General features: G+C 43.9%; 2 protein-coding genes across 3 annotated transcripts in view; both read left to right on the top strand.

Moving 5' to 3' along the window:
- The window catches only part of RAD54B (RAD54 homolog B), a 270,430-nt gene that overhangs the window by 83,719 nt on the left and 162,125 nt on the right, over positions 1 to 24,586 (top strand). The gene's annotated exons all lie outside the window — the stretch shown is intronic.
- Positions 927 to 20,402, top strand: LOC115478996. Its single transcript, XM_030216703.1, has 2 exons — positions 927 to 991; positions 18,591 to 20,402. Exon 2 carries the CDS (start codon positions 18,598 to 18,600, stop codon positions 19,978 to 19,980), a length of 1,383 nt encoding a protein of 460 aa, XP_030072563.1. The 5' UTR covers positions 927 to 991; positions 18,591 to 18,597; the 3' UTR covers positions 19,981 to 20,402.

Raw genomic sequence — 24,586 nt, 5'->3', positions numbered from 1 at the left:
TCGATAGCATAGACTGTCTTTTTTTTTAACCTTGTCATCAAAGAATGTCGTCGGTGCAAGATGCATCTGCCAACTTAGTACGTGCTTCTTCCTATAACCTCGAGGCACAAAGGCTGAAATTCTAGATGAGGTGTCAGACGTCATTAACTGAACAACTAAGATGATTTGGATTGAATTTATTGACTTTATATTCTGCATTTATGCTTAATGTCAAAGTGGTTCCACGCTCATCTGCCTCAGAACAGCTGTCAGCTCAGATTTCTTGAAGGGGATAGACTAGAGAAAAAGTCCTGAAGTTTTTGAAGAGTGATGTGCGGTTTTTTTCTTAAATTTTCAGAGGTCTTTATTAATAATTGATTTGCTTTGCTTACTCTATTTATTTATTTATTTATTTTTTGTCTATTAGATTGTAAGCTCTTTGAGCAGGGACTGTCTTTCTTCTATGTTTGTGCAGCGCTGCATACGCCTTGTAGCGCTATAGAAATGCTAAATAGTAGTAGTAATAATACATGCAAATCTGAACATAGACTCACAAAATGTAGTAGAAAACAGGTAAACATCAAGAAAAGGATACATCAGAAGGCCATCGGAGAGACAGCTTCAGTATCCTGTAGGCATTGTGGATGCCTAGCCTGCCAGTGAAGCCTGAGCATGGGTCCCACTGTTTTGGAGCAGCTGTGGAGTGAGGGACTCTGCTTCACTCCAGTGGGGAAACAGAAAAGAGGGAAGAAGTTGGTGCTGCCAGTTGTAGTCAAGGGGCCTATGGATACCCATTTAGAATCCTTGAAAACACAACTTCCTATATCCAATTCAACTGGCTCCTCTCTTGGTATTCTCTTTCCACAGGAGGCCGTACCCTATCTCCACACCTGGTTTACTAAGTGAGCTGGTTAACGCTCCTGTACAAGAGAATGTTATTACCCCCTAATGGACTTCTTAGGAGGGTCTTGCTCTGAATTGCTCGAATATGGGCTCTGAAGGATCCTCACAGGTTAAAGGTACCTTTTACCAGTTTTGTTTTCATATAAAACTTTGAATGACAGCAGAATACAGAGACGCAGGATATTTCTATAAAATATGTATTTGAATTGCTTACTAGAATGGATAAGAACCTGCAAGAAAACCTTTCACAGCTCAGTAAATTCACTGAAGAGTCAGCATTGAAGTTTTCTGAACAAGATAAGAGGATTATTCAGATTGAAAAAAAATACGGAGAAAATGGACTTTCAGGTTCAGCTGTTAATAAAGACAGTTTGTCTATTCATCTTAAAATGTAAGAGCTAGAAAATGAGGCTTTTGAATTTTCTAGTCACCCATTTTCTGTCTCCCTTTGAACTTCTTAAAATGTATTTTAAGAAAATTTTGAAGTTAAATTTTGAGGAGTTAGGGGTTAAGAATGTTTATTATTAGAGATCCATTAATGAAGGGAATTTGATACTTTGAACTCCCCTAATAGTTTGGATGTTACACAAAGTTTCTTGAGTCATCCAAAGACAATATTGTTAAAAGAGCTACTTTGCTGGTCTCAGTAAGTACTACTGAACAAAAAATGTTGATTTTGAAGTCATACTTCCTATATAATAATTCTCACCTCCAACGTTCTAATGTGCCTGGGACCGTGGCTCCCTCGGAGGTGGTCTGCTAGGCAGGCTAGAAGGCACTGACGTCAGTGACAGCTGATTCCAAGGCAAGGGGAGGAGTACCTACTCCTCCCTCTGCCTGGGAATCAACTGTCAGTGCGCTGCTCCCTGCCACTTTGGAGCAAGTGGCAGGGAGTGGGGCAACACAGACCCCCCCCTCGCCGCATCACCAAACCACCCCCCCACCCGACGAACATCAACACCCCGTGTCCCCTCACGCAACTCCCACCGAGTTCCACACTCCGCCCTCCCTCCGATTTCAACACCCCCCCCCCCGCGTTACGGACCCCTGGACCCCCCTTCCGCGACCCTGTCGACCCCCCCCCCTTCACCCCGAAAACCGTCCCTCGCCGCCGTCGAGTAACTGTGCTGACGGGGGACCCCAACCCCCGTCAGCTGAAGTCCTGTTCTGTCCTTCACGGCGTTCCTTCCTCAGTGATCTTCAGTTCAAGTTCCTCTGCGCACAGAAACTTCAACAGAAGATCATTGAGGAAGCAACGCTGTGAAGGCCAGAACAGGACTTCGGCTGATGGGGGGTTGGGGTCCCCCGTCAGCACAGGTACTCGACGGCGGCGGGGGACAGTTTTCGGCAAGAAGGGGGGGGTCTACAGGGTCGCGGAAGGGGGGTATAGGGGTCCGTAACGCGGGGGGGGGTGTTGAAATCGGAGGGAGGGCGGAGTGTGGAACTCGGTGAGAGGGGCCTGAGGGGGCCTTGAACTTGGTGGGTGGCAGGCCAGGGAGGCTGGGAGGGGACAGAGCGACACAGCGAGGGAGGGTGGGGGATTGCCTTGCTAGCGCCCGTTTCCTTGCCTTAAGAAACGGGCCTTTTTTTACTAGTTTTGAAGAAAACTTACATTTTGTGGCCAGGCTATTTGTATATTTCCTGATGTGGCCAGGTCTATGCAACTGAGACAAAAAGCCTTCTTGCAGTTAAAACAGAGTCCTCCAAGGACAAGCAGGCATATCTTTGTCACATGTGGGTGATGATATCCACATCGCCTGGTGCAGAACGCTTAAAGCTTAGTACAGCTTTAAAGACACACAACATTATCCCCTCCACGCATGCACATGATCATCAATCATCTTCGATCTGCTGTAAGGAGAAGACATGCTGCTTCACAGCTCCCTCACTGCGTCTGGTGCAATTTATTTTTCAAATAGCTGTTTTGTGCCTTCCTTGTGGGATTCTTCCCGAATACTTTGTTTTTCCCCTAGGGTTTTTTTTCCCTCTTCCCTTATGGTTTTTAGTTTCATTTTATGCACACTTTTTAAGTTTTCTTCATTTTGTTGTGCTCAGTAGGCCCTCTCAGACCTCAGCTCCGGTTGGGCTTTCTTTCTTTCTTTTTCTTGGTGATTCCCCCCTTTTCACCATCAAGTCATTTGATTTGGCCGTTTCTGTTTTCCTTTCCATGTCATTGAAGGTACCCAGTGGCCTTAAGCACTGTGCCCGGTTCAGTCGGACCATCTCTGGAAAGGACACTCATTTTTGGTGTGTCCAGTGTTTGGGGCCTGAACATACCCCTTCCACGGTATTCTTTGCATTTGTATGAAGAAAAGGACTCAGTTGGCCAGAGAGGCTCAGAGAAAGAAACTTTAAGGAGCCTGGTCTGAATCCTTGACGTCTGCACTTAGTCTCTGTGTTGAGCCTTGCACTGGTGTCAGGTGCATCAGTCCCTATGGCTACTAGACCCATGTCAGACACTGGGAGTGGGTGTGTATTGAGCAGGTCTCCACCTGGTTATTGGATATAAAACAAAGGGTAGGGTTAAATGGTCATTTCTCTCAATGGAGGAGGGTGAACAATGGAGTGCCGCAGGGATCTGTATTGGGACTGGTGCTATTTAACATATTTATAAATGATTATGGAAATCGGAATGATGAATGAGGTGATTAAATTTGCAGATGATACAAAACTATTCAAGGTTGTTAAAACACATGCGAACTGTGAAATATTGCAGAAAGACCTTAGGAAATTGGAAGACTAGGCATTCAAATGACAGATGAAATTTAATGTGGACAAATGCAAGCTGAGTCCAAGAAAACAACAGGGCAACCGGTCTTCAAACTCCAAAATGGAAAAACAAAAGAGCAGATTGATAAGAGAGAAATATTAATTTATTATATGACAAAAATATTCAGAATCAGCCCGACACTGGCCGTGTTTCGCCCAGCAGGGCTGCGTCAGGGGCTACAAAACAAATGACATGACATTTTAAAACTTGTATAATGACAAACGAGATGTGTCTAGATATACAAAATTAAAAACATATAGAAATGTACTGATGTCCATAAAAATCAATGATTAATATACTCAATAACAACCAATAAAAGATTATATATATATTCTAAAAGCGACATATATAAATTAATGTAGAAATTTTTATATACAATTTTTGGTACCTGGTCAAATGAGGTCTGTTATAATAGTTTTGTTTTTTAAGACCCGTCAAAATAGTTTAGTGGCAAAAGAATCCTGTTAAAATCGATTGTAATAAAAAAGATTGTAAGTTTTCAGATTCCGTCAAAATGGGTTGTGGCATATGTGGTTTGATATATAATGGTGCATGTCAAAAGAGTTTTTGTTTAGATTAGCTTATTTGAATTTTGTTTATCTGAATTGTGTCTTGAAAGGCTGTTGAGGGCTGCTTGCCGTCTTGTCTTAGTGGTTGTTCTGACTTTCTTCTTTCTGAATGTGGCGTGCTAGCTTGATTTGTTTCTTTTGTCAGGTGATAGTTTGGCTCTGGTTTTCCCTTGCGGAAACAGGAAATGTGGGCGGGAGTAGAGGCGGTGTTGTCAGCTGAGGGAGAGGTAAAGGGAGGGTGAATCACCGAGTTTGTTAGTTTTCACTGGTGCTGCCAGTTGCGAGGTAAGAATTTTGTGTGTTTCTGAGTGGAAGATTGGGAGAAGTGGCGGGCGGGGTAGGTTGTGCTATCAGTGGGAGGAAAGTGATGGAGGGCGGGGCGTCGGACTCGGAGGGAGGGTTTGGAGTTCGGAGGTTTGGGGGCCTGGGAAAGAGGGGGGGAGAGAGGGAGGAAGGGAGGGAGCATGGGGGATCTGGAACAGAAAGGGAGGGGGGTAAGGCTGGTCTTAGGTAGGGGTGACAGGAGCGGTCACATAGGGCCTTCTGCCTTTAGGTGCCCCACTGCAGTCTTTGTTGTTCTCTGCTGTATTGTCATTGTTTTTTTGATGCTTTTTTCGCAGGTGATCTGTGGTTCTGAAGTTGGAGTGTTGGCTGCATCAGTTGCGAAAAAGCTGGTTCATGTCTTTGTTCGCTGTGATTTTTTAAATGCAGGGCTGCTGGATGTATAGGAGGGCTGTGGTGGAAAAATGATGGTATAGATGGGTTCAGGGTTGGGGACTGAAACTGGGGGGGTGAATAGGGGGGATGGGGAGAGTCTTTGGATATGGAGGGGAGGGCAGAGGAGAAGTGATGGAAAGGGATGGGATGGGAGGAGAGGGTTGGTTAAATGCTGGATATGGAGGTGAGGGAAGAAAGTAAGGAGATGCACATGGATGGAGTAGAGGGAAGAGAGAGGAAGGAGATGCATGTGGACGGAGGTGATGGAAGAAAGAGGAAGGAGATGCTTAATTATGGAGTTGAGGGAATGGGAAAAGAGCGGAATAAATTTACATTGCTGGAGTAAATTGTGAAAAGCTTGATGTGCTTTATAGTTGTTGTACTTAATTCCACGGAGGATTTAGTTTTTATGTATTTATTTATTTGTTGCATTTGTATCCCACGTTTTCCCACCTCTTTGCAGGCTCAATGTGGCTTACAATACATCATGGATACTGGAAATAAGAAGAGGATATACATTTGGTTTTACAGAGGATTTTGGGTTACATGGTCATGAAATGTTAGATAATGGTATTACAGAACACATTAACATACATTAGGAATACAGATAGTGGTATAGCAGAATACATTATAAGACATTAGGCGCATTACGAAGTTTCTGGGTATATTTGGAGATTTTTACATGTTTTGATCTTTGTGGTATATCTTTTCAAAGAGATGAGTCTTTAGTAATTTACGGAAGTTGGTCAGTTCGTTGGTCACTTTCAGATTGCGTGGTAATGCGTTCCAGAGTTGCGTGCTCAAATAGGAGAAGGTAGAGGCGTGCGTTAATTTGTATTTCAGACCTTTGCAGTTGGGAAAGTGAAGATTAAGGAATGTTTGAGAGGATTTTTTTGCATTCCTGGGTGGCAGGTCTATTAGGTCTGACATGTAGGCTGGGGCATCTCCATGGATAATTTTATGAACTAGGGTGCATATTGTGAACGTGATTCATTCTTTGAGTGGGAGCCAATGTAATTTCTCTCGTAGGGGTGTCGCACTTTCATATTTTGGTTTTCCGAATATTAGTCTGGCTGCCGTGTTCTGGGCTGTTTGGAGTTTTTTGAGTATTTGTTCTTTGCTGCCGGCGTAGAATGAGTTGCAGTAGTCCAAATGACTGAGTACCAGTGATTGTACCAAGTTGCAGAAGACGGTCCTTGGGAAAAAATGGTCTTACTCTTTTTTTTTTTTTTTTTTTTTTTTTTATAATCTTTATTAATAGTTTCAATAACTCACAAACCAATGTGACTTAGCAATCCATCATCAATTCAAAAGAAAAAACTTATGAACGCAAAAAGCGTAAGGGAATAATACAGACATTATTTTCTGTCCACAATTAAAGAAAGGGTGATTTCAAGAAAAGGAAAAAGAAATATTAAACAAAGTTACAAATTAACACACTTTTGCCATCTCTGTGCTCAAACTCCAGCCTACTATGTGGGAGGGCATACAACTGTCACTTTAACTCTAGCTTCCAAGAAATCTTTAAGCTGTTTAGGGTCCATAAATTGAAATTGTTTACCCTCAAGCATTACTTGGCATATACAAGGAAAACGTAATACAAAGTTTGCTCTCAAGGCCTCGACTTTGGGGCGCAGTTCCAAAAAGGCCTTGCGCCATTTGTGTTGGCCTAGAGAGGTCAGGATAAATTCTAACCTTGGAGCCCATAAAAAGCCTATCTAAGTGCCGTAGGGAAAGTCTTAATACAGCGTTCCGATCTGGCTCAAGCACAAACGTGACAAGCATAGTCGTCCTATGGGTAATGACTTCCAACGAACTTTCCAGGAAGGAAGTGAGATTCATTTCTTCACCCATCTCTCGCCTTGGGGGATCTCCCGAAGTCCCCACAGTATTCCAGATGTAGTATGCCTGAGTTATGGGGGGCAATGAGTCTTTATCCATTCCTAGAACGTCTTTCAAATATTTTTTCACCATCTCAATCGAAGGAATTAACGGAGATTTGGGGAAATTAAGGAATCGAAAGTTAAGTCTTCGGACCTGGTTCTCCAGATATTCCAAACGTTTATGCAAAAAGTTATTATCTTTAATCAAAGTAGATTCCAAAGTCCCCATTTCTTGAATTTTGGTATCCACTTTTTCAATCTTAACGGACTGCTGTGCAGTCACTTGTGCCTGTATCAGAACAGCTTCTGAAAGAGTTTTAATGTCATTTGAATTTTCTTTTAACATACTTTGCATAGAGGAGTGAGTGTTGTATACCATATCCCACAGTGACTCAAGCGTCACAATAGTGGGTTTACTTATTCCACCTGTTGGTAAAGGGGAATGAGGTGGGGGCCCTGAACGAGGGAGTTTGAAACAATGTCCTGTGGCAATACCTTTAAAGCCAATTCGTCCGAAAATGCTTGATCCTGGGTCCCACTCCAATTCGCTGCAGTCCTCCCCTCTAACAGCTGTTAATCCACCCCTTCGGTGTCCGTTTCTGGTAGGGCTGCTGCGAAAACCTCACTCCCCGGCTGTGGTGGAGCCCTGCGTTCCCCGGGGCTCAGGGAAGCCCCATCTCCGCTTCCAACTGACGTCAACGCGTCAGTAGCTGTAGAAGGAGTTGATGTACGCAGAGGTCCCGGTTGCAGCGTCGGAAATTGCAGGATCGACTGCTTCAGCGTTGAAGAGGGTCCAGGAGCCGAGGGAAGCTCCTTTACCTTCCCCCTCCGCTTTCCCATCGCGAACGAGGGGCCGAAGGTCCCACTAGTAGCGTCTCACTGCAACAGCTCCGCGGAGCAAACACAGGTGCGTGCGTTCAGTGCGCCATCTTGGAATCCCTGTGCCGGTCTTACTCTTTTTAATTTCCACATTGAGTGGAACATCTTTTTGGTTATATTATTCATGTGATTCTCAAGTGTTAGGTACCGATCAATGGTGACTCCTAGAATTTTTAGGGAGTGGGAGATTGGTAGATTTAGTTTTGGTGTGTGGATGGTGGTAAATTTGTCCATGTTGTGTTGTGAGGTAAGTACTAGGCATTGTGTTTTTTCTGCATTGAGTTTCAACTGAAATGCATCTGCCCAAGAATGCATGATATGTAAACTTTGGTTGATTTCATTGGAAATTTCACTTAGGTTTTGTTTGAATGGGATGAAGATTGTTACATCATCAGTGTATATGTATGGGTTGAGGTTTTGGTTCGATAGTAATTTGGCCAGGGGTGTCATCATTAGGTTGAACATGGTCGGTGAGAGGGGGGAATCTTGTGGAACTCCGCATTCAGGTATCCATGTGGCTGATGTTATCGAATTTGCTGTCACTTGGTATGAGCGTGTGGTTAGGAACCCCTTGAACCAATTGAGAACTTTGCCTCCGATGCCGAAGTATTCGAGGATGTGTAATAGTATTCCATGATCAACCATATCAAAGGCGCTTGACATGTCGAATTGTAGAAGTAGTATGTTCTTGCCGGTTGCTATCGTTTGTTTGAATTTGTTCATAAGTGTAACTAGTACGGTTTCAGTACTGTGATTAGCGCGAAATCCTGACTGGGAGTCGTGTAGTATTGAGAACTTGTATAGATACTCTGTGAGTTGTTTGGTCACCATCCCTTCTGTTATTTTGGTAATTAAGGGAATGGATGCTACTGGTCTATAGTTAGTTAGTTCATTGACATTTTTCTTTGCATCTTTAGGTATGGGGGTGAGTAGAATGTTTCCTTTCTCACTTGGGAAGAGTCCATTTTGTAGCATAAAGTTCACGTGGTTCGTTAGGTCTGTTATGAATTGTTGAGGGGCCGATTTCATAAGATTATTTGGGCATATATCTAATTTGCAGTGAGATTTGGCGAATCTTTTAAGCGTTTGTGAGATGAGATCTTCTGATAATATTTCGAATTCAGTCCAAATACTATCTGCTGGGTATACTCCGGGGTCTGGGTCTAGGCAGTCTAGGAGTGTGGTGTATTCGATGGAGCTAACAGGTATTTTGAGTTGTAGTTGTATGATTTTCTCCTTGAAGTACTTCGCAAGGTCGTTAGCTCCTGGTGCGTCTTTGCTGTTATTCGTGACTGGTGTGGTGTCTAACAATTTGTTCACGAGTTGGAAGAGTTTGTGTGTGTCTTTGTAATTTGGTCCAATTTCAGTTTTGTAGTATAGTCTTTTGGATTGTCTTATGGTATATTTATATTTCCTTCGGAGTTGTTTCCAAGCGTTAAGTGTGGGATTGTCTTTCTTTTTATTCCAAGCACGTTCTAATGTCCGAACCTGTGTTTTGAGTTGTTTCAGTTCTTCGTTGACCCATGGAATTGAGTTCTTTCTATGCGAAGTTCTGGTTTGGATTGGGGCAATGTTGTCTAGTATTAATTTGCATCTATTATCCCATTCTGAGAGGAATTGGATTGTATCTGCCTTTATTGTCCATCCTTCCTGGTAGATATGTTGCCAGAATTTTACCGGATCTATTTTTCCTCTCGTGGTGTAAGTTTTTCGTGTTTGTTTGTTTTTTTGTGTCATTCATTCTCCATAGGAGGGTGATATTTGCTTTGTAATGGTCTGAGTAGTACAGGTGTCCATTTAGTATCTGTTAATATAAGGTTTAAATTGTGATCAAATTTGTGTGTGATGATATCTAATGTGTGTCCTTTGGTGTGGGTGGGTTGTGAATTTGGTTTTTGGAGATCCCACAGTTGTAAGAATTCTTTGCATTCTTGGGTACTTGTCGTGGTGATATCTTCAAGGTGTAGGTTGATGTCTCCTATTATGATGAGGTTTGAGGAAGAGATGTAGGTGTTCGAGATAAAGTCCATGAAGAGTGTTTGGGCGTCTTGCCAGTTGCCTGGTGGTCTATAAAGTATGACTGCGTTTAGTTGTTCCTGCAGTTTTGGGTTATTGATTCTTATTGAGGCAATTTCGAGTTGTGGCAGTATGGATTCAGCTGTGTTTGTGATTGTACATTCAGATTTGTAAATTATGGCTATTCCTCCTCTTCTTTTGCCATTTCTTGTCCAATGGGTAATTTTGTATCCTGGTGGGCATAATTCTAAGATGATAAGGTCTTTAAGGTCATGTATCCAGGTTTCTGTGATGAATAGGAAGTCAAGGTTATCTGCTGTGATCCAGTCTATTATAGTCTGTGTTTTGTTTACCACAGATCTGGCGTTTACGTATCCCATTTGGATTGAATGGTAAGGTTCGGTTCCGGACGTAGGTGTATTCATTTTTATTAGTTGCCTGATTTCTTGGTATCTAGTTTTGTTGTGTCCTTTCTTTCCTCTCTTTTGGTTGTTTCTATATATGTTTGTTTTTCTTTTTAGTTGGTTGTCATTCTTTTGTTTTGGTGAGTAGTGCGTATGTTGTATGTAGGGTGTGTGCATTGTGGGTAAGTTGGTGTTAGTGTTGGGAATAGTCCATGCGTAGTGTATTAGGGGGAGGAAGTAGATTATCATGAGCAGTTTGTTTGTATTCATATTGGCTGGTGTGCCGAAATGCGTGATATGTATTTAAAAGTAATTGGCAGATTCCAGAGCGTGCTTCCTTGTGGTACTATTAGATGTTTAGCAAGTCATTCATAAGGCAAGGCATAGAAAAGTATTAGAGCAAGACGTTTAGAGCATTTAACAGGCTTAATTTAGAGTGTGCTTAAAGTAGTAGGCAATTCAAAACATTTATTGTCCGAGGACAAGCAGGCTGCTTCTTCGCACTGATGGGTGACGTCCACGGCAGCCCCTCCAATCGGAAACTTCACTAGCAAAGTCCTTTGCTAGTCCTCGCGCGCGCATGCGCGGCCGTCTTCCCGCCCGAACCGGCTCGTGTTCGTCAGTCTTCTTTTGTCCGCGCTCGGGACGGTCATGTTTTGCGCCACTTCGCACCCCTCAAAGTTGACCCTCGCGCGTCTTCGCGATTTTCCAAAAAAAAAAAAAACAAGATCTCGGTCTTCTCCCTTCCCGTGTGTCCAGTTTCCTTTCGCTTTCGGGGTAGGCCTTTTTTGGGGCCTCGGTACGGATTTTTCTCTCTCCCTTATTTTTGGTGCCCTTCGTCGCCATTACGAATTTTGATTTCGCCGGCGTGATTTTTCCGCCCATGTCATCGAAGTCTCCCAGCGGCTTCAAGAAGTGCACCCAGTGCGCCCGGGTAATCTCGCTCACTGATAGGCACGCTTCGTGTCTTCAGTGTCTGGGGGCTGGGCACCGCCCGCAGGTCTGTAGTCTTTGTGCTCTTTTACAAAAGAGGACTCAGGTTGCGAGATTGGCCCAGTGGAATGTGTTGTTCTCGGGCTCTTCGTCGACAACAGCACCGGAGTCATCGAGTACATCGACGTCGGCAGCATCAAGACCTTCGACCTCGGCATCGACTGCATCGAGGTATCGACCCTCTGCATCGTCGGTACCGAGACATCGGAAGGCTGCGTCGGTGGTATCGGGACCTCCGCTGTTGCTGATGTCGTCGGACGGTGGTGCTTCGACTGGAGTGCAGGTGAGGGTTGTCCATTCCCCTGCTGGTGGTGGTGAGCCTTCGGGTGGGTCTCCCCCTACCCTGAGGGCTCCTGCGGTACAGCCCCCCGAGACCGACCTTCTTCGGCCTCGGCCCCGAGGAAGAGACGGCTGGATTCTACGTCCTCCTCGTCGGTACCGGGAAGCTCCGGTGACATGCTTCGTCTGAAAAAATCAAAGAAGCATCGACACCGTTCCCCTTCCCGCGTCGGTACCGAGAGCTCTGGGTCGCCGAGGGAGTCGTCACCCAGTAGGCATCGGCACCGAGAGGACCACTCACCCTCTGTTCAGGAGGTGTCGATGCGCTCCACCTTGGACAGCCCAGAACAGCCTCCATGCCCGGAACAGACTCTGACCTCGACGCCTGTATCGGCTTCTATGTCTTTCTCCACAGGCGCTCTGCACGAGAGTCTCCGGGCCGTTCTCCAGAGATCCTGGGAGAGCTGTTGCGCCCTTCCCCTCCGGTACCGGGGGTGCTTGCGCTACCGGTACCGTCGAGTGAGGCGCCGGCTGGCCCCTTCCCCGGGGTGAGGTCTCCGACATCGGTACCGCTTGCAGTATCGACTGCGGCTGCCTCCCAGGAAGGCTCCCCGACGACGTCAGCGGAGGGAGCTTCGCCGGTGCGGGCGAGGGAGTCTACCTCTCGACGATCTCACCGTGGCCGTGTTTCCACGGAGTCGAGTCGGGCACGGCTTCAGACATAGGTTCATGAACTTGTGTCTGATACCGATGGTGAGGCCTCGTGGGAGGAGGAGGAGGACATCAGATATTTCTGTGACGAGGGGACTGATGGCCTTCCTTCTGATCCCACTCCCTCCCCTGAGAGGCAGCTTTCTCCTCCCGAGAGTCTGTCCTTTGCGGCCTTTGTCCGGGAGATGTCTACGGCCATCCCCTTCCCGTTGATCGTGGAGGATGAGCCCAGGGCTGAAATGTTTGAGCTCTTGGACTATCCTTCTCCACCTAAGGAAGCGTCCACAGTACCCATGTATCATGTCCTAAAAAAGACATTGCTGGTGAACTGGACCCAAGCCTCTAAGTAATCCCCACATTCCCAAGAAGATCGAGTCCCAGTACCGGATCCATGGGGATCCAGAGTTGATGCGCACTCAGTTGCCGCATGACTCTGGTGTGGTGGATCTGGCCCTAAAGAAGGCTAAGAGTTTTAGGGAGCATGCTTCGGCGCCCCCGGGCAAGGACTCTAGAACCTTAGACTCCTTTGGGAGGAAGGCCTACCATTCTTCTATGCTCGTGGCCAAAATTCAGTCTTACCAGCTCTACACGAGCATCCATATGCGGAACAATGTGCGGCAGTTGTCGGGCTTGGTGGACAAGCTCCCTCCTGAGCAAGCCAAGCCATTTCAGGAGGTGGTCAGGCAGCTGAAGGCGTGCAGAAAATTCCTGGCCAGAGGGGTATATGATACCTTTGATGTTGCGTCCAGGGCCGCTGCTCAAGGTGTGGTGACTCTCATGGCTGCATGCCTCCGAACTGGAGAATAGGATCCAGCAGCGGATTGCGGACTCCCCTTGCCGAGCGGACAACATTTTTGGAGAGAAAGTCAAACAGGTGGTAGAGCAGCTCCACCAGCGGGATACCGCTTTTGATAAGTTCTTCCGCTGGCAGCCTTCAGCATCTACCTCCTCAGGTAGACGTTTTTATGGGGGAAGGAAGACTGTTCCCTACTCTTCTGGTAAGCGTAGGTACAATCCTCCTTCTCGACAGCCTGCGGCCCAGGCTAAGCCCCAGCGCGCTCGCTCTCGTCAGCAGCGTGCGCCTCAGCAAGGCCCCACGGCTCCCCAGCAAAAGCAGGGGGCGAGCTTTTGACTGGCTCCAGCAGAGCATAGCCGACATCAACGTATCAGTGCCGGGCGACCTGCCGGTCGGGGGGAGGTTGAAAGTTTTTCACCAAAGGTGGCCTCTCATATCCTCCGACCGTTGGGTTCTTCAAATAGTCCGGCAAGGATACACCCTCAATTTGGCCTCAAAGCCTCCAAATTGCCCACCGGGAGCTCAATCCTACAGCTTCCAGCACAAGCAGGTACTTGCAGAGGAACTCTCCGCCCTTCTCAGCGCCAATGCGGTCGAGCCCATGCCATCTGGGCAAGAAGGGCTGGGATTCTATTCCAGGTACTTCCTTGTGGAAAAGAAAACGGGGGATGCGTCCCATCCTAGACCTAAGGGCCCTGAACAAATATCTGGTCAAGGAAAAGTTCAGGATGCTTTCCCTGGGCACCCTCCTCCCCATGATTCAGGAAAACGACTGGCTATGCTCTCTGGACTTGAAGGACACCTGCACGCACATCCCGATACTGCCAGCTCACAGGCAGTATCTGCGATTTCAGCTGGGCACATGTCACTTCCAGTACTGTGTGCTACCCTTTGGGCTCGCCTCTGCGCCCAGAGTGTTCACGAAGTGCCTGGCTGTAGTAGCAGCGGCGCTTCGCAGGCTGGGAGAACACGTGTTCCCCTATCTCGACGATTGGCTGGTGAAGAACACATCCGAGGCAGGAGCTCTACAGTCCATGCAGATGACTATTCGCCTCCTGGAGCTACTGGGGTTTGTGATAAATTATCCAAAGTCCCATCTTCTCCCAGTACAGAGACTCGAATTCATAGGAGCTCTGCTGGATTCTCGGACGGCTCGTGCCTATCTCCCAGAGACGAGAGCCAACAACTTGTTGTCCCTTGTCTCTCAGGTGCGAGCGTCCCAGCAGATCACAGCTTGGCAGATGTTGAGATTGTTGGGCCACATGGCCTCCACAGTTCATGTGACTCCCATGGCCCGCCTTCACATGCGATCTGCTCAATGGACCCTAGCTTCCCAGTGGTTTCAGGCTGCTGGGGATCTAGAAGACGTGATCCACCTGTCCACGAGTTTTCTCAAATCCCTGTATTGGTGGACGATTTGGTCCAATTTGACTCTGGGACGTCCTTTCCAAATTCCTCAGCCACAAAAAGTGCTGACTACGGATGCGTCTCTCCTGGGGTGAGGAGCTCATGTCGATGGGCTTCACACCCAGGGAAGCTGGTCCCTCCAGGAACGCGATCTGCAGATCAATCTCCTGGAGTTACGAGCGGTCTGGAACGCTCTGAAGGCTTTCAGAGATTGGCTGTCCCACCAAATTATCCAAATTCAGACAGACAACCAGGTTGCCATGTATTACATCAACAAGCAGGGGGGCACCGGATCTCGCCCCCTGTGTCAGGAAGCCATCAGCATGTGGCTGTGGGCTTGCTGTTACGGCATGTTGCTCCAAGCCACATATCTGGCAGGCGTAAACAACAGTCTGGCCGACAGGTTGAGCAGGATTATGCAACCTCACGAGTGGTCGCTCAACTCCAGAGTAGTGCGCCAGATCTTCCAGGTGTGGGGCACCCCCTTGGTAGATCTCTTTGCATCTCGAGCCAACCACAAAGTCCCTCAGTTCTGTTCCAGACTTCAGGCCCACGGCAGACTGGCATCGGATGCCTTCCTCCTGGACTGGGGGGAAGGTCTGCTGTATGCTTATCCTCCCATACTTCTGGTGGGGAAGACTTTGTTGAAACTCAAGCAAGACCGAGGCACCATGATTCTGATTGCTCCCTTTTGGCCGCGTCAGATCTGGTTCCCTCTTCTTCTGGAGTTGGCTCCGAAGATCCGTGGAGATTGGAGTGTTTTCCGACCCTCATCACGCAGGACGAAGGGGCGCTTCTGCATCCCAACCTCCGGTCTCTGGCTCTCATGGCCTGGATGTTGAGAGCGTAGACTTTGCCTCTTTGGGTCTGTCAGAGGGTGTCTCCCGTATCTTGCTTGCTTCCAGGAAAGATTCCACTAAGAAGAGTTACTTCTTTTTATGGAGGAGGTTTGCCGTCTGGTCTGACAGCAAGGCCCTAGATCCTCGCTCTTGTCCTACACAGACCCTGCTTGACTACTTTCTGCACTTGTCTGAGTCTAGTCTCAAGACCAACTCTGTAAGGGTTCCCCTTAGTGCAATCAGTGCATACCATTACCGTGTGGAAGGTAAGCCGATCTCAGGACAGCCTTTAGTTGTTCGCTTCATGAGAGGTTTGCTTTTGTCGAAGCCCCCCGTCAAACCTCCTACAGTGTCATGGGATCTCAATGTCGTTCTCACCCAGCTGATGAAACCTCCTTTTGAGCCACTGAACTCCTGCCATCTGAAGTACTTGACCTGGAAGGTCATTTTCTTGGTGGCAGTTACTTCAGCTCGTAGAGTCAGTGAGCTTCAGGCCCTGGTAGCCCAGGCCCCTTACACCAAATTTCATCATAACAGAGTAGTCCTCCGCACTCACCCCAAGTTCTTGCCAAAGGTAGTGTCGGAGTTCCATCTGAACCAGTCAATTGTCTTGCCAACATTTTTTCCCCGTCCTCATTCCTGCCCTGCTGAACGTCAGCTGCACACATTGGACTGCAAAAGAGCATTGGCCTTCTATCTGGAGCGGACACAGCCCAACAGACAGTCCGCCCAATTGTTTGTTTCTTTTGATCCCAATAGGAGGGGAGTGGCTGTGGGGAAACGCACCATATCCAATTGGCTAGCAGATTGCATTTCCTTCACTTACGCCCAGGCTGGGCTGGCTCTTGAGGGTCATGTCACGGCTCACAGTGTCAGAGCCATGGCTGCGTCAGTGGCCCACTTGAAGTCAGCCACTATTGAAGAGATCTGCAAAGCTGCGACGTGGTCATCTGTCCACACATTCACATCTCATTACTGCCTGCAGCAGGATACCCGACGCGACAGTCGGTTCGGGCAGTCAGTGCTTCAGAATCTGTTCGGGGTTTAGAATCCAGCTCCACCCCTCTGGGCCCATGTTTATTCTGTTCCAGGCTACACTCTCAGTTAGTTGGATAAATTGTTAGGTCAATCTCAGTTATGTCCTCGCCGTTGCGAGGCCCAATTCACCATGTTTGTTGTTTTGAGTGAGCCTGGGGGCTAGGGATACCCCATCAGTGAGAACAAGCAGCCTGCTTGTCCTCGGAGAAAGCGAATGCTACATACCTGTAGAAGGTATTCTCCGAGGACAGCAGGCTGATTGTTCTCACAAACCCGCCCACCTCCCCTTTGGAGTTGTATCTTCCCTTGTCTTTGTCTTGCTACATATGGGACTGACGAACACGAGCCGGTTCGGGCGGGAAGACGGCCGCGCATGCGCGGTGCGCATGGGCGCGCGAGGACTAGCAAAGGCCTTTGCTAGTGAAGTTTCCGATTGGAGGGGCTACCGTGGACGTCACCCATCAGTGAGAACAATCAGCCTGCTGTCCTCGGAGAATACCTTCTACAGGTATGTAGCATTCGCTTATTAGCATTAAATATTTATTTTTAACAAGTCATTTGTGAGGCAAAGCGTTTAAAGCATTTAGAATGTATGGATGTCGGGTAAGTATTGGAGAAGAAAGGAGGAGATTAAAGAAATAAATCTAAAGTAAGGTGTGGAAGTGGAGTTAAGGGAGTAGATAGAGATTAGCAGAATCAGAGATTGGGTATAATTTGATTGGTAAACGAAGGTTTTTAGACAAAAGAAGGGTAGGAAAAATTGATTTTATTTGTGTTTTAGTGTTTGGAATATTTCTAATTTGTGATTTTATATTTGCTGTGTTATTTAGCAATGTATTGTTTTGTTCTGTTTTTCTGGTGTTGTGATGGGTGTGCAATCTGTATGGTAGTGTTGTGTGTTTGATTTTGGTTATAGTGGATCTTTAACAGCATATAGGAATTATTTATTTTGTGAAAAGTAGTTTTTTCCCCCGTGCTGGTGTAATATTTTATTGATTAGTGTTTATATGTACGATTTATGGTAAAAGGGTGTGGGTAAATGTGCGAATATTGTGTATTTTAGGATATTATTAGTAGCAAAGTTCATAGAATGTTATTTAAGTTTAGTGGAAAATAAACTTTTGGGTGAGGCTGCTTGTTTTTTGAATCTTTATGTAGTGGTTTTTATTGGTTTCAAGTATTAATTGTGAAGGGGTTGTGTTTTAATTGATTTATTTTGTTTTTATGTGAAAATGGTTGTGCTTTTTGTATCCAAGGGTTTCCTAGTATAGGATTTTTACGTTTGAAGAAGTGTTTGTTTACAAGTTTTGGTTAACTTATCTTTTTTTAAAGTAAAAGAAAATGTTTAAAATTTATTTTGTCAATAAGGGTTTGGGTGGGGGTGGTTTTTTTTTTTAACTGGTCTGTATAGTGTTCTGCAGTTGCTAAGATTGGTCGTGGGGGGGGGGTTGGAATGGAGAGGGAGGGAGTGAAGTGGGGTTTGGGATTTGGAGGGTAGGAGAGAGAGGGAGGGGGGCTGTGATTTAGAGTATTCTTAGTTTGTATATTATGATATATGTGTGTGTGTTTGGTATGGTTGCTTATTATGTGACTGTTTTGTTTTTTAGTTGTTTGCCTTGTTTTTTTCGTGTGGAAGAGGTGCCTAGGTTGTGTAAGTAGTGGTTTTTATTTGTATATTTTGGTATTTTTATGTATTTGTAATGGTTGTTTGGTTATTTTTTTGTGATTTTATGGAGTAATTGAAATGCTTTGTTTTTTTTATGTTTTTGTATTATTTGTTTGTGTTTATTAGGAGGTTTGTTTTGTAGAGTGGCTAATTTTGAAAGGGGTGATTAAGTTTTTTTGGGGGGGGGGGGGTTGGTGGTGAGGGGAAGGGGAAGATGTAAATTTGTGTAGGTGTTCGTTAGAGAAATTTGTTTATTAAGGGTTGAGGGCATTGATGTGTTAGGATTGGTGTAGTTTTGTATTTGCTTTGTTTTGGATTTGTAACCCAAATGAATTAGTGAAAATATGGTAATGATATGTTTATATTGGTTTTGTGTAGTTTATTTTTTTAATGTAATAAGTTGTATTATTATTCATTGTTTATGGTGTAGAATAATTTCTTTATTATTTAATAGAAGGTTTTTTTTAATAGATACAAGGGGTCATTGGTAAGATTTTGGTAGTTAATGATGTGCTGTTTATTGTTTATGTATATTTTTGGTATGAAGTTATCTTAGGATTGCAGCAATGTAAAATTTAATAGTGTTTTTGGGGTGCTTTGTGGGGGTTTGCACTCTTGGTGTATATTTGATTTGGTGGGTTTAATTTGTTTATATTGTCACTTTGGTTGGTTTTTTGTTTTGTTTTGTTTTTGTTTTGTTTTTTAATTAATATTTTGTGGTTTTTTTGTTTTTTTTTCTAGATTTCTTATGATGGAGTTTGTGGAGTCGCAAAAAGGGAAAACAATTTTGTTGAAAGATGGTTATCGTTATCGTAAAGTACGGATTAATGTGGATGGGAGTGTTTCGTGGCTTTGTTTGGAGAATTTTTGTAAAGGGCGTATTAGACTACAAGGTGAAACAGTTTTCATTGTTTCTGAACATAATCATGCTCCTGATGTTTCGAAGAATGAAGCATTGCGTAGTGTTGTGGAGATGAGGAGACGTGCTGAACATGGAATGGAGAAGCCTATGCAGATTATTCAACAGTGTACCAATGGGATTTCCTTGGAGTCTGCTGTTCATCTTCCAGCATATGTTGCTTTGCAACGGGCTATAGAGCGTAGACGGAGACGTGTTTGTCATCCATATGTTGATCCTCGAAGTGTTGGTGAGATTGATATTCCAAGTGGACTTTGTTCTACTTTTAGAAAGTCAAATTTTCTTTTGTGGGATTCAGGTGTTGGTGATGATAATCGAATATTGATGTTTGGGACAATGGAAAATTTGCAAATTCTTGAGGAAAATAATCATTGGTTCATTGATGGTACGTTTAAAATTAGTCCTGAATTGTTTTTTCAAGTGTTTTCTATTCATGCATTGGTTGATAAAAGTGCTTTGCCGTTGGTTTATGTTCTCATGATGGATAAAAAGGAAGAAACATATGTTCGTGTGTTTAGAAAGCTTGTAGAGTTAAATGGAAATTTGAATCCTGTAAGTGTATTAGCTGATTTTGAGAAAGCTAGTCAAAATGCTGTTACTAAAGTTTTTCCAGGTTCCTGTTTAAGTGCTTGTTTATTTCATCTTGGTCAGTGTCTTTGGAGAAAAGTGCAGGATTGTGGGTTGTCTGAGTTATATAGATCTAGTGAAGATGTTAGGATTAGTTTAAAGATGTTGCTTGCTTTAAGCTTTCTTCCAATAGAGGATGTTTCTGTTGGATTTGAGTGTATTGTTGAGAATTGTTGTTCTGAATTAACACCAGTGACTGATTATTGGGAGGATACTTTTATTGGATGTCAGCGTCAAAAGCGGAGAGTAGAGCCGTGTTATCCAATTTCTGTTTGGAATGTATGCAACCGTGTTATGGATGGTCTTCCGCGGACTAATAATTCTGTGGAAGCTTGGCACAGATCATTTCAACAGACTGTTGATTGTCATCATCCTTCAATATTTAAACTTGTTGATCATTTTAGGAGGGAACAAGATCGTACTGAGATAGAAATTTCGCGATATCTTGCAGGTTTTCGTCATCCAGAGTGTTCCAAGTCGAAATATGTGCAGTTAGATAAACGTTTGAGAGCTCTTGTTTCAACCTACAATGTTGATGACATTGTTATGTTTCTTAAAAATGTTGCTGTGAATTTGACTATTTAGAGCATGTTGTATTTTTTGGTTGTAGTTCATGGTTTATTGAGGTTTAAATTGGCAGAAATTTAGATGTGTGGGTTTTGGAGTGTGTTATTTGATGTTTAAAAAGGGAGTTAGTGTGTGTTGTAATGTATGTTTTTTTTTGGGCAAGTGTATATTATAATCTGAGTAATTAAAAGAAAGTGAGTTAGGATTTGGTGGGAGTTTTGTTTTGGTTGTTGTTTATGTGGTTGTGTTTTTTATTATTTGTCAGCATTATGAAGTGATTGTGTTTTTAGCAGTTAAGAAGATTGTTCTGTGATAGGAAGGTTTTGGGATTGTGTAGGTTTTTTTCAAATTAATGGTGTGATAATTGGAAATGTATATATATAATTAGAGAAATGTTGAAGGTGTAGTTTATATTTTGTCTATTTAGAAATGTAATAGTTTTGCTAGAATTTATTGGTATGGGTTCTATGAAATGTTTTTTGGATATTGTAATGGTTTTTTTTTTTTTTGAAATGCTATTTTTTGTGGGATTAATAAAGAATGCATGTCATCAATTTTTTTTGTGATTTGGTGTTTTTTGTTACTAGTTTAATTTGTTAAGAGGGTATTTGGTTGAGGGAGCTGTTTTGGGTATGGGTTGTTTTGTCAAGGTTTAATTTGTGGGAGGGACTATTTTGTCTAGGTCTGTTTTGTTGTTGGGTGTTTTGTAAGGGTTTTTTTTTTTGGAGGGATTTTTTTTGTTATGGTTTGTTTTGTTTTTAGTCTGTTTTGGTGGGGTTTTTTGTCTGGGCTATTATGTTGGGGTGCCACAATTTTTATATAAAATTTTTATAGAATCTTAATAATACGTAAGGCTACCAAAACTAAAATACAAGATATCGCATAAAAAAACAATGAAATATAGATATCCCACATAAAAAACGAAATAATGACATGTTAATATGATATATTGTTTTTTTTATAATACCAGATGAATGAGTCAAAAAAACAATGTGATTCAATAACAAGTTGATTAAATGAAACATAAACATTATTCATGAGCATAAATACCTAAAAGGAATTAGATAAACAAACAAGACACCCACCTATATTATATTCCTTTACTGTCGAGGAAATATTAGTATTGCTGTATAAACTTGAAAAATACAAATAATCATCAAAAATTTTAAATGGATATTAAAAAATTGCAAAATGGATATAAAAAAAACGAATGTGATAAAATATATCATATTGAGCCTGCCATGAGTGGGAAAGCGCAGGGCACAAATGTAACAAAAAAAGTAAACTCACAAATAAACTCACATGTGCAGAAATTGTGGAAGCATATATCTTCAAAGGGTTGTTGAAAAAAACATCAAAACGGATAAGTCACAAAAAGGTAGCGACCTAAATGTTGATTAATAATAAAATTTAGTCTATATGTTTAACAAAAATCTATTGTGTGCTGGTAGTATCATGTCCAAATTGATGAGAAAAAGTTGAAAAAAGGTGAAAAACCCCCATAGACGTTATATTTCAATTCCTTGCTCACAGCTAACAATTTGAATTAAATAACTTTCATTAAACATTTTGGTCCCAAATTCAAATAAGAAAAAAGATCAATAAATGAACAAAGTGACGTACGCGAGGTCAGTCCTGCACCCACACGACTCTGAAATGCTGAAAAAACAAGATGGCCAAAAAGAAAGCTTAAATAAGGGAAAGAAGGGTCATGAACTAGAAGTAAATCATGCTTGCCCAATTAGTGTGCCAATTAAAGATGTAGTTATTGTAATTGAGCCAATCTAAATAATTGAAAAGATAATTGATTCTGATAAAAGGATAATAAAGGATAATTAATTCTAATAAAAGGATAGTATGAAGCACATCGATCCATTTTGGATCAATACTATGATTAAGTCATTCAAAAGTGAAACTAAAAATGTTAGAAACAGATGCTTGAAATATGCCTTAAAAATGTCCGTAAAAAATGTCAATGACACTGAAGATAAAATAAATTGACAGGGTCCATATAAGCCAAAAATGTAAAAAGCCTTCTGCAGATGATAGATATAACAAAAGTAAACACTAAAAAATATGAAAATAATTGTAAAGAAAAAATGATGATAAGGAAAATAGAAAGGTATCTTGATTGGCAAAATCAAAAAAATTGAAAAAAGATTATTGTGGAACATTTGTAATCTGCCATAAAAAAAAACAAATGAAGACATCAACTAATGAACAAAAACAAACGCAGCCCTGCTGGGCGAAACACGGCCAGTGTTGGGCTGATTCTGAATATTTTTGTCATATAATAAATTGATATTTCTCTCTTATCGATCTGCTCTTTTGTTTTTCCAAATGCAAGGTGATGCACATTAGAAAGAATAATCTGAATCATAGTTACCTGATGCTAGGGTCCACCTTTGGGATCAGCACCTAAGTAAAATGTCTAGGTGTCATTGTAGATAATAAGCTGAAACCTTCTGCTCACTGTGCAATGACAGCCAAAAAAGCAAACAGGATGTTAGAAACTATTAGGAAAGGGATGGTGAATAAGACCGAAAATACTATAAAGCCTGTGTATCGTTCCATGGTGCGACCACACCATGAGTATTATGTTCAGTTCTGGCCGCCGTATCTCAAAAAAGATGTAGCAGAATTAGAAAAAGTTCAAAGAAGAGTGACCAAAAATGATAAAGGGGATGAAACTCCTCTCGTATGAGGAATGGCTAAAGAGGTTAGGGCTCTTCAGCTTGGACAAGAAATAGTTGAGGGGAAATATGATTGAGGTCTACAAAATCTTGAGTGGTGTAGAACGAGTAGAAGTAAATCGATTTTTTACTCGTTCCAAAAGTACAAACTAGGGGACACTCGAGGAAGTTACATGGAAATACTTTTAAAACAAATAGGAGGAAATATTTTTTCACTCAACGAGTAGTTATGCTCTGGAACTCTGTGCCGGTGGGTGTGATAACAGTAGTTAGCGTATCTGGGTTTAAAAAAGGTTTGGACAAATTCCTGGAGAAAAAGTCCATAGTCTGCTATTGAGACCGACGTGGGGAAGGAACTGCTTGCCCCGGGATTGGTAGCATGGAATGTTGCTGCTAATTGGGTTTCTGCCAGGTACTTGTGACCTGGCTTGGTCACTGTTTGGAAAATAGGATACTGGGCTAGATGGACCATTGGTCTGACCCAGTATGGCTATTCTTATGCCTCGGCGCCAGCTGCTGTGCAGGGCCTCCTGGACCATTCAGCAACACTGAGAAGATGTTAGGATTTGAGGTCATCCTCGTCAGCACCAAGGAGTATTGATGACCAACATCGGGCGAAGGCCAAAGAAGAATCTGCATGGATTCCACTTGACGCATGGTGTCAGGAGTACTGGGGTACCGAGGGATCTGGTCGCCAAGAAGCATCGGTACCAGGAGGAGCGCTCTCCCTCCATCAAGGAGGTTCCAATATGTGGGTCTCCATGTAACCAGGAGCAGTCACCCACACCGACCCCAACAATTCAGCAGGCTGCCTCTGACCTGACACCCTAGCCTTTTCTGATTGCGGTCCTCGATAAGCGCATCCATGCCATTCTCCATGAGAATTTATCACGGCTCCTTCAGCAGAGTGCATCAGCGTCTGGGGTGCTTCCACCAGCCATACCTCTTCTTACTGCCCTGATAGGCCCTTAGCCTGCGATGAGGCCTCTGACCCTGGTGCCACATGTGGTATCAATATCAACATCTGCCCGTGCTGGCACCCCCTCAATGTTGGTGGAGAAAGCGTCGCCAGAGTTGCAGGTGGAGCCTACACCTCGACGGCCCTCCATACAAGGACATGGTTTCTCTTTCTTGAGGCAGGCTCAGTCTCAGCTCACCCATGAGGAGCTCCTTGCTGACACCAATGAGGAGTGCTCATGGATGTCCGATGAGGACCCCAGGTACTTCTCGGAGGAGGAGAACTATGGTATCCTATCTGACACCTCTCCTCCAGAGGAAAGGAAGAAGTCTCCACCTGAGTGCCTTTCCTTGCCAGGTTTTGTCAGGGAAATGTTGGCTGTCATTCCAATTTGTTTGGAGACGGATGACGAGTCCAGGGCTGAGGTGTTTGAGGTCCTGCACTACGACTCTCCTCCTAGAGAGGCTGTGACTGTCCCACTTCACTCAACCCTGAAAGATTTTCAAGTGAAGAAGTGGGAGTCCCCTCTGTTGGTCCCTGTCCTGCCCAAAAAGATTGATACCATGTATTAGATCCAGGCTTTGACATGCCTCAGTTGCCTATTCGTTCCCCAATGGTGGAATCCACTCTCAAGAGCCAGGAGTTCCAGGGACTTTGCTTCGTGCACCGCCCAAGGCCCAGCCAGCTCCCCAGTCAAAGCAGGAGATGGGCTTTTGACTGTCTCCAGCAGAGCATAGCTGCTGTATCAGTGACCATTCCGGATGACTTGCCAGTGAGGGGGAGACTGAACTTTTTACAGGAAAGGTGGCTCTTCTAACCTCTTCAAATTGTCTGTCTTGGTTACACCCTACATTGGTGTCAAAAACCATCAAATTGCCATCCAAGAGCTTGTTCTTTCATCTCTCAGCACAAGGAAGTATTTGCAGAGGAACTCTCCAGCCTTCTGAAGGACCACGTGGTTGAGCCCATTCTA

This window comes from Microcaecilia unicolor, chromosome 1, assembly GCF_901765095.1.
Source record: "Microcaecilia unicolor chromosome 1, aMicUni1.1, whole genome shotgun sequence".
In the NCBI taxonomy this organism is placed as follows: Eukaryota; Metazoa; Chordata; class Amphibia; order Gymnophiona; family Siphonopidae; genus Microcaecilia; species Microcaecilia unicolor.
Note: the sequence above shows the minus strand (reverse complement) of the source record. Positions and strands in the feature narration are given on the sequence as shown.

Excerpts from the sequence above, each read along its gene's own strand:
- LOC115478996 (XM_030216703.1), top strand. The coding sequence starts at position 18,598 with ATGATGGAGTTTGTGGAGTCGCAAAAAGGGAAAACAATTTTGTTGAAA.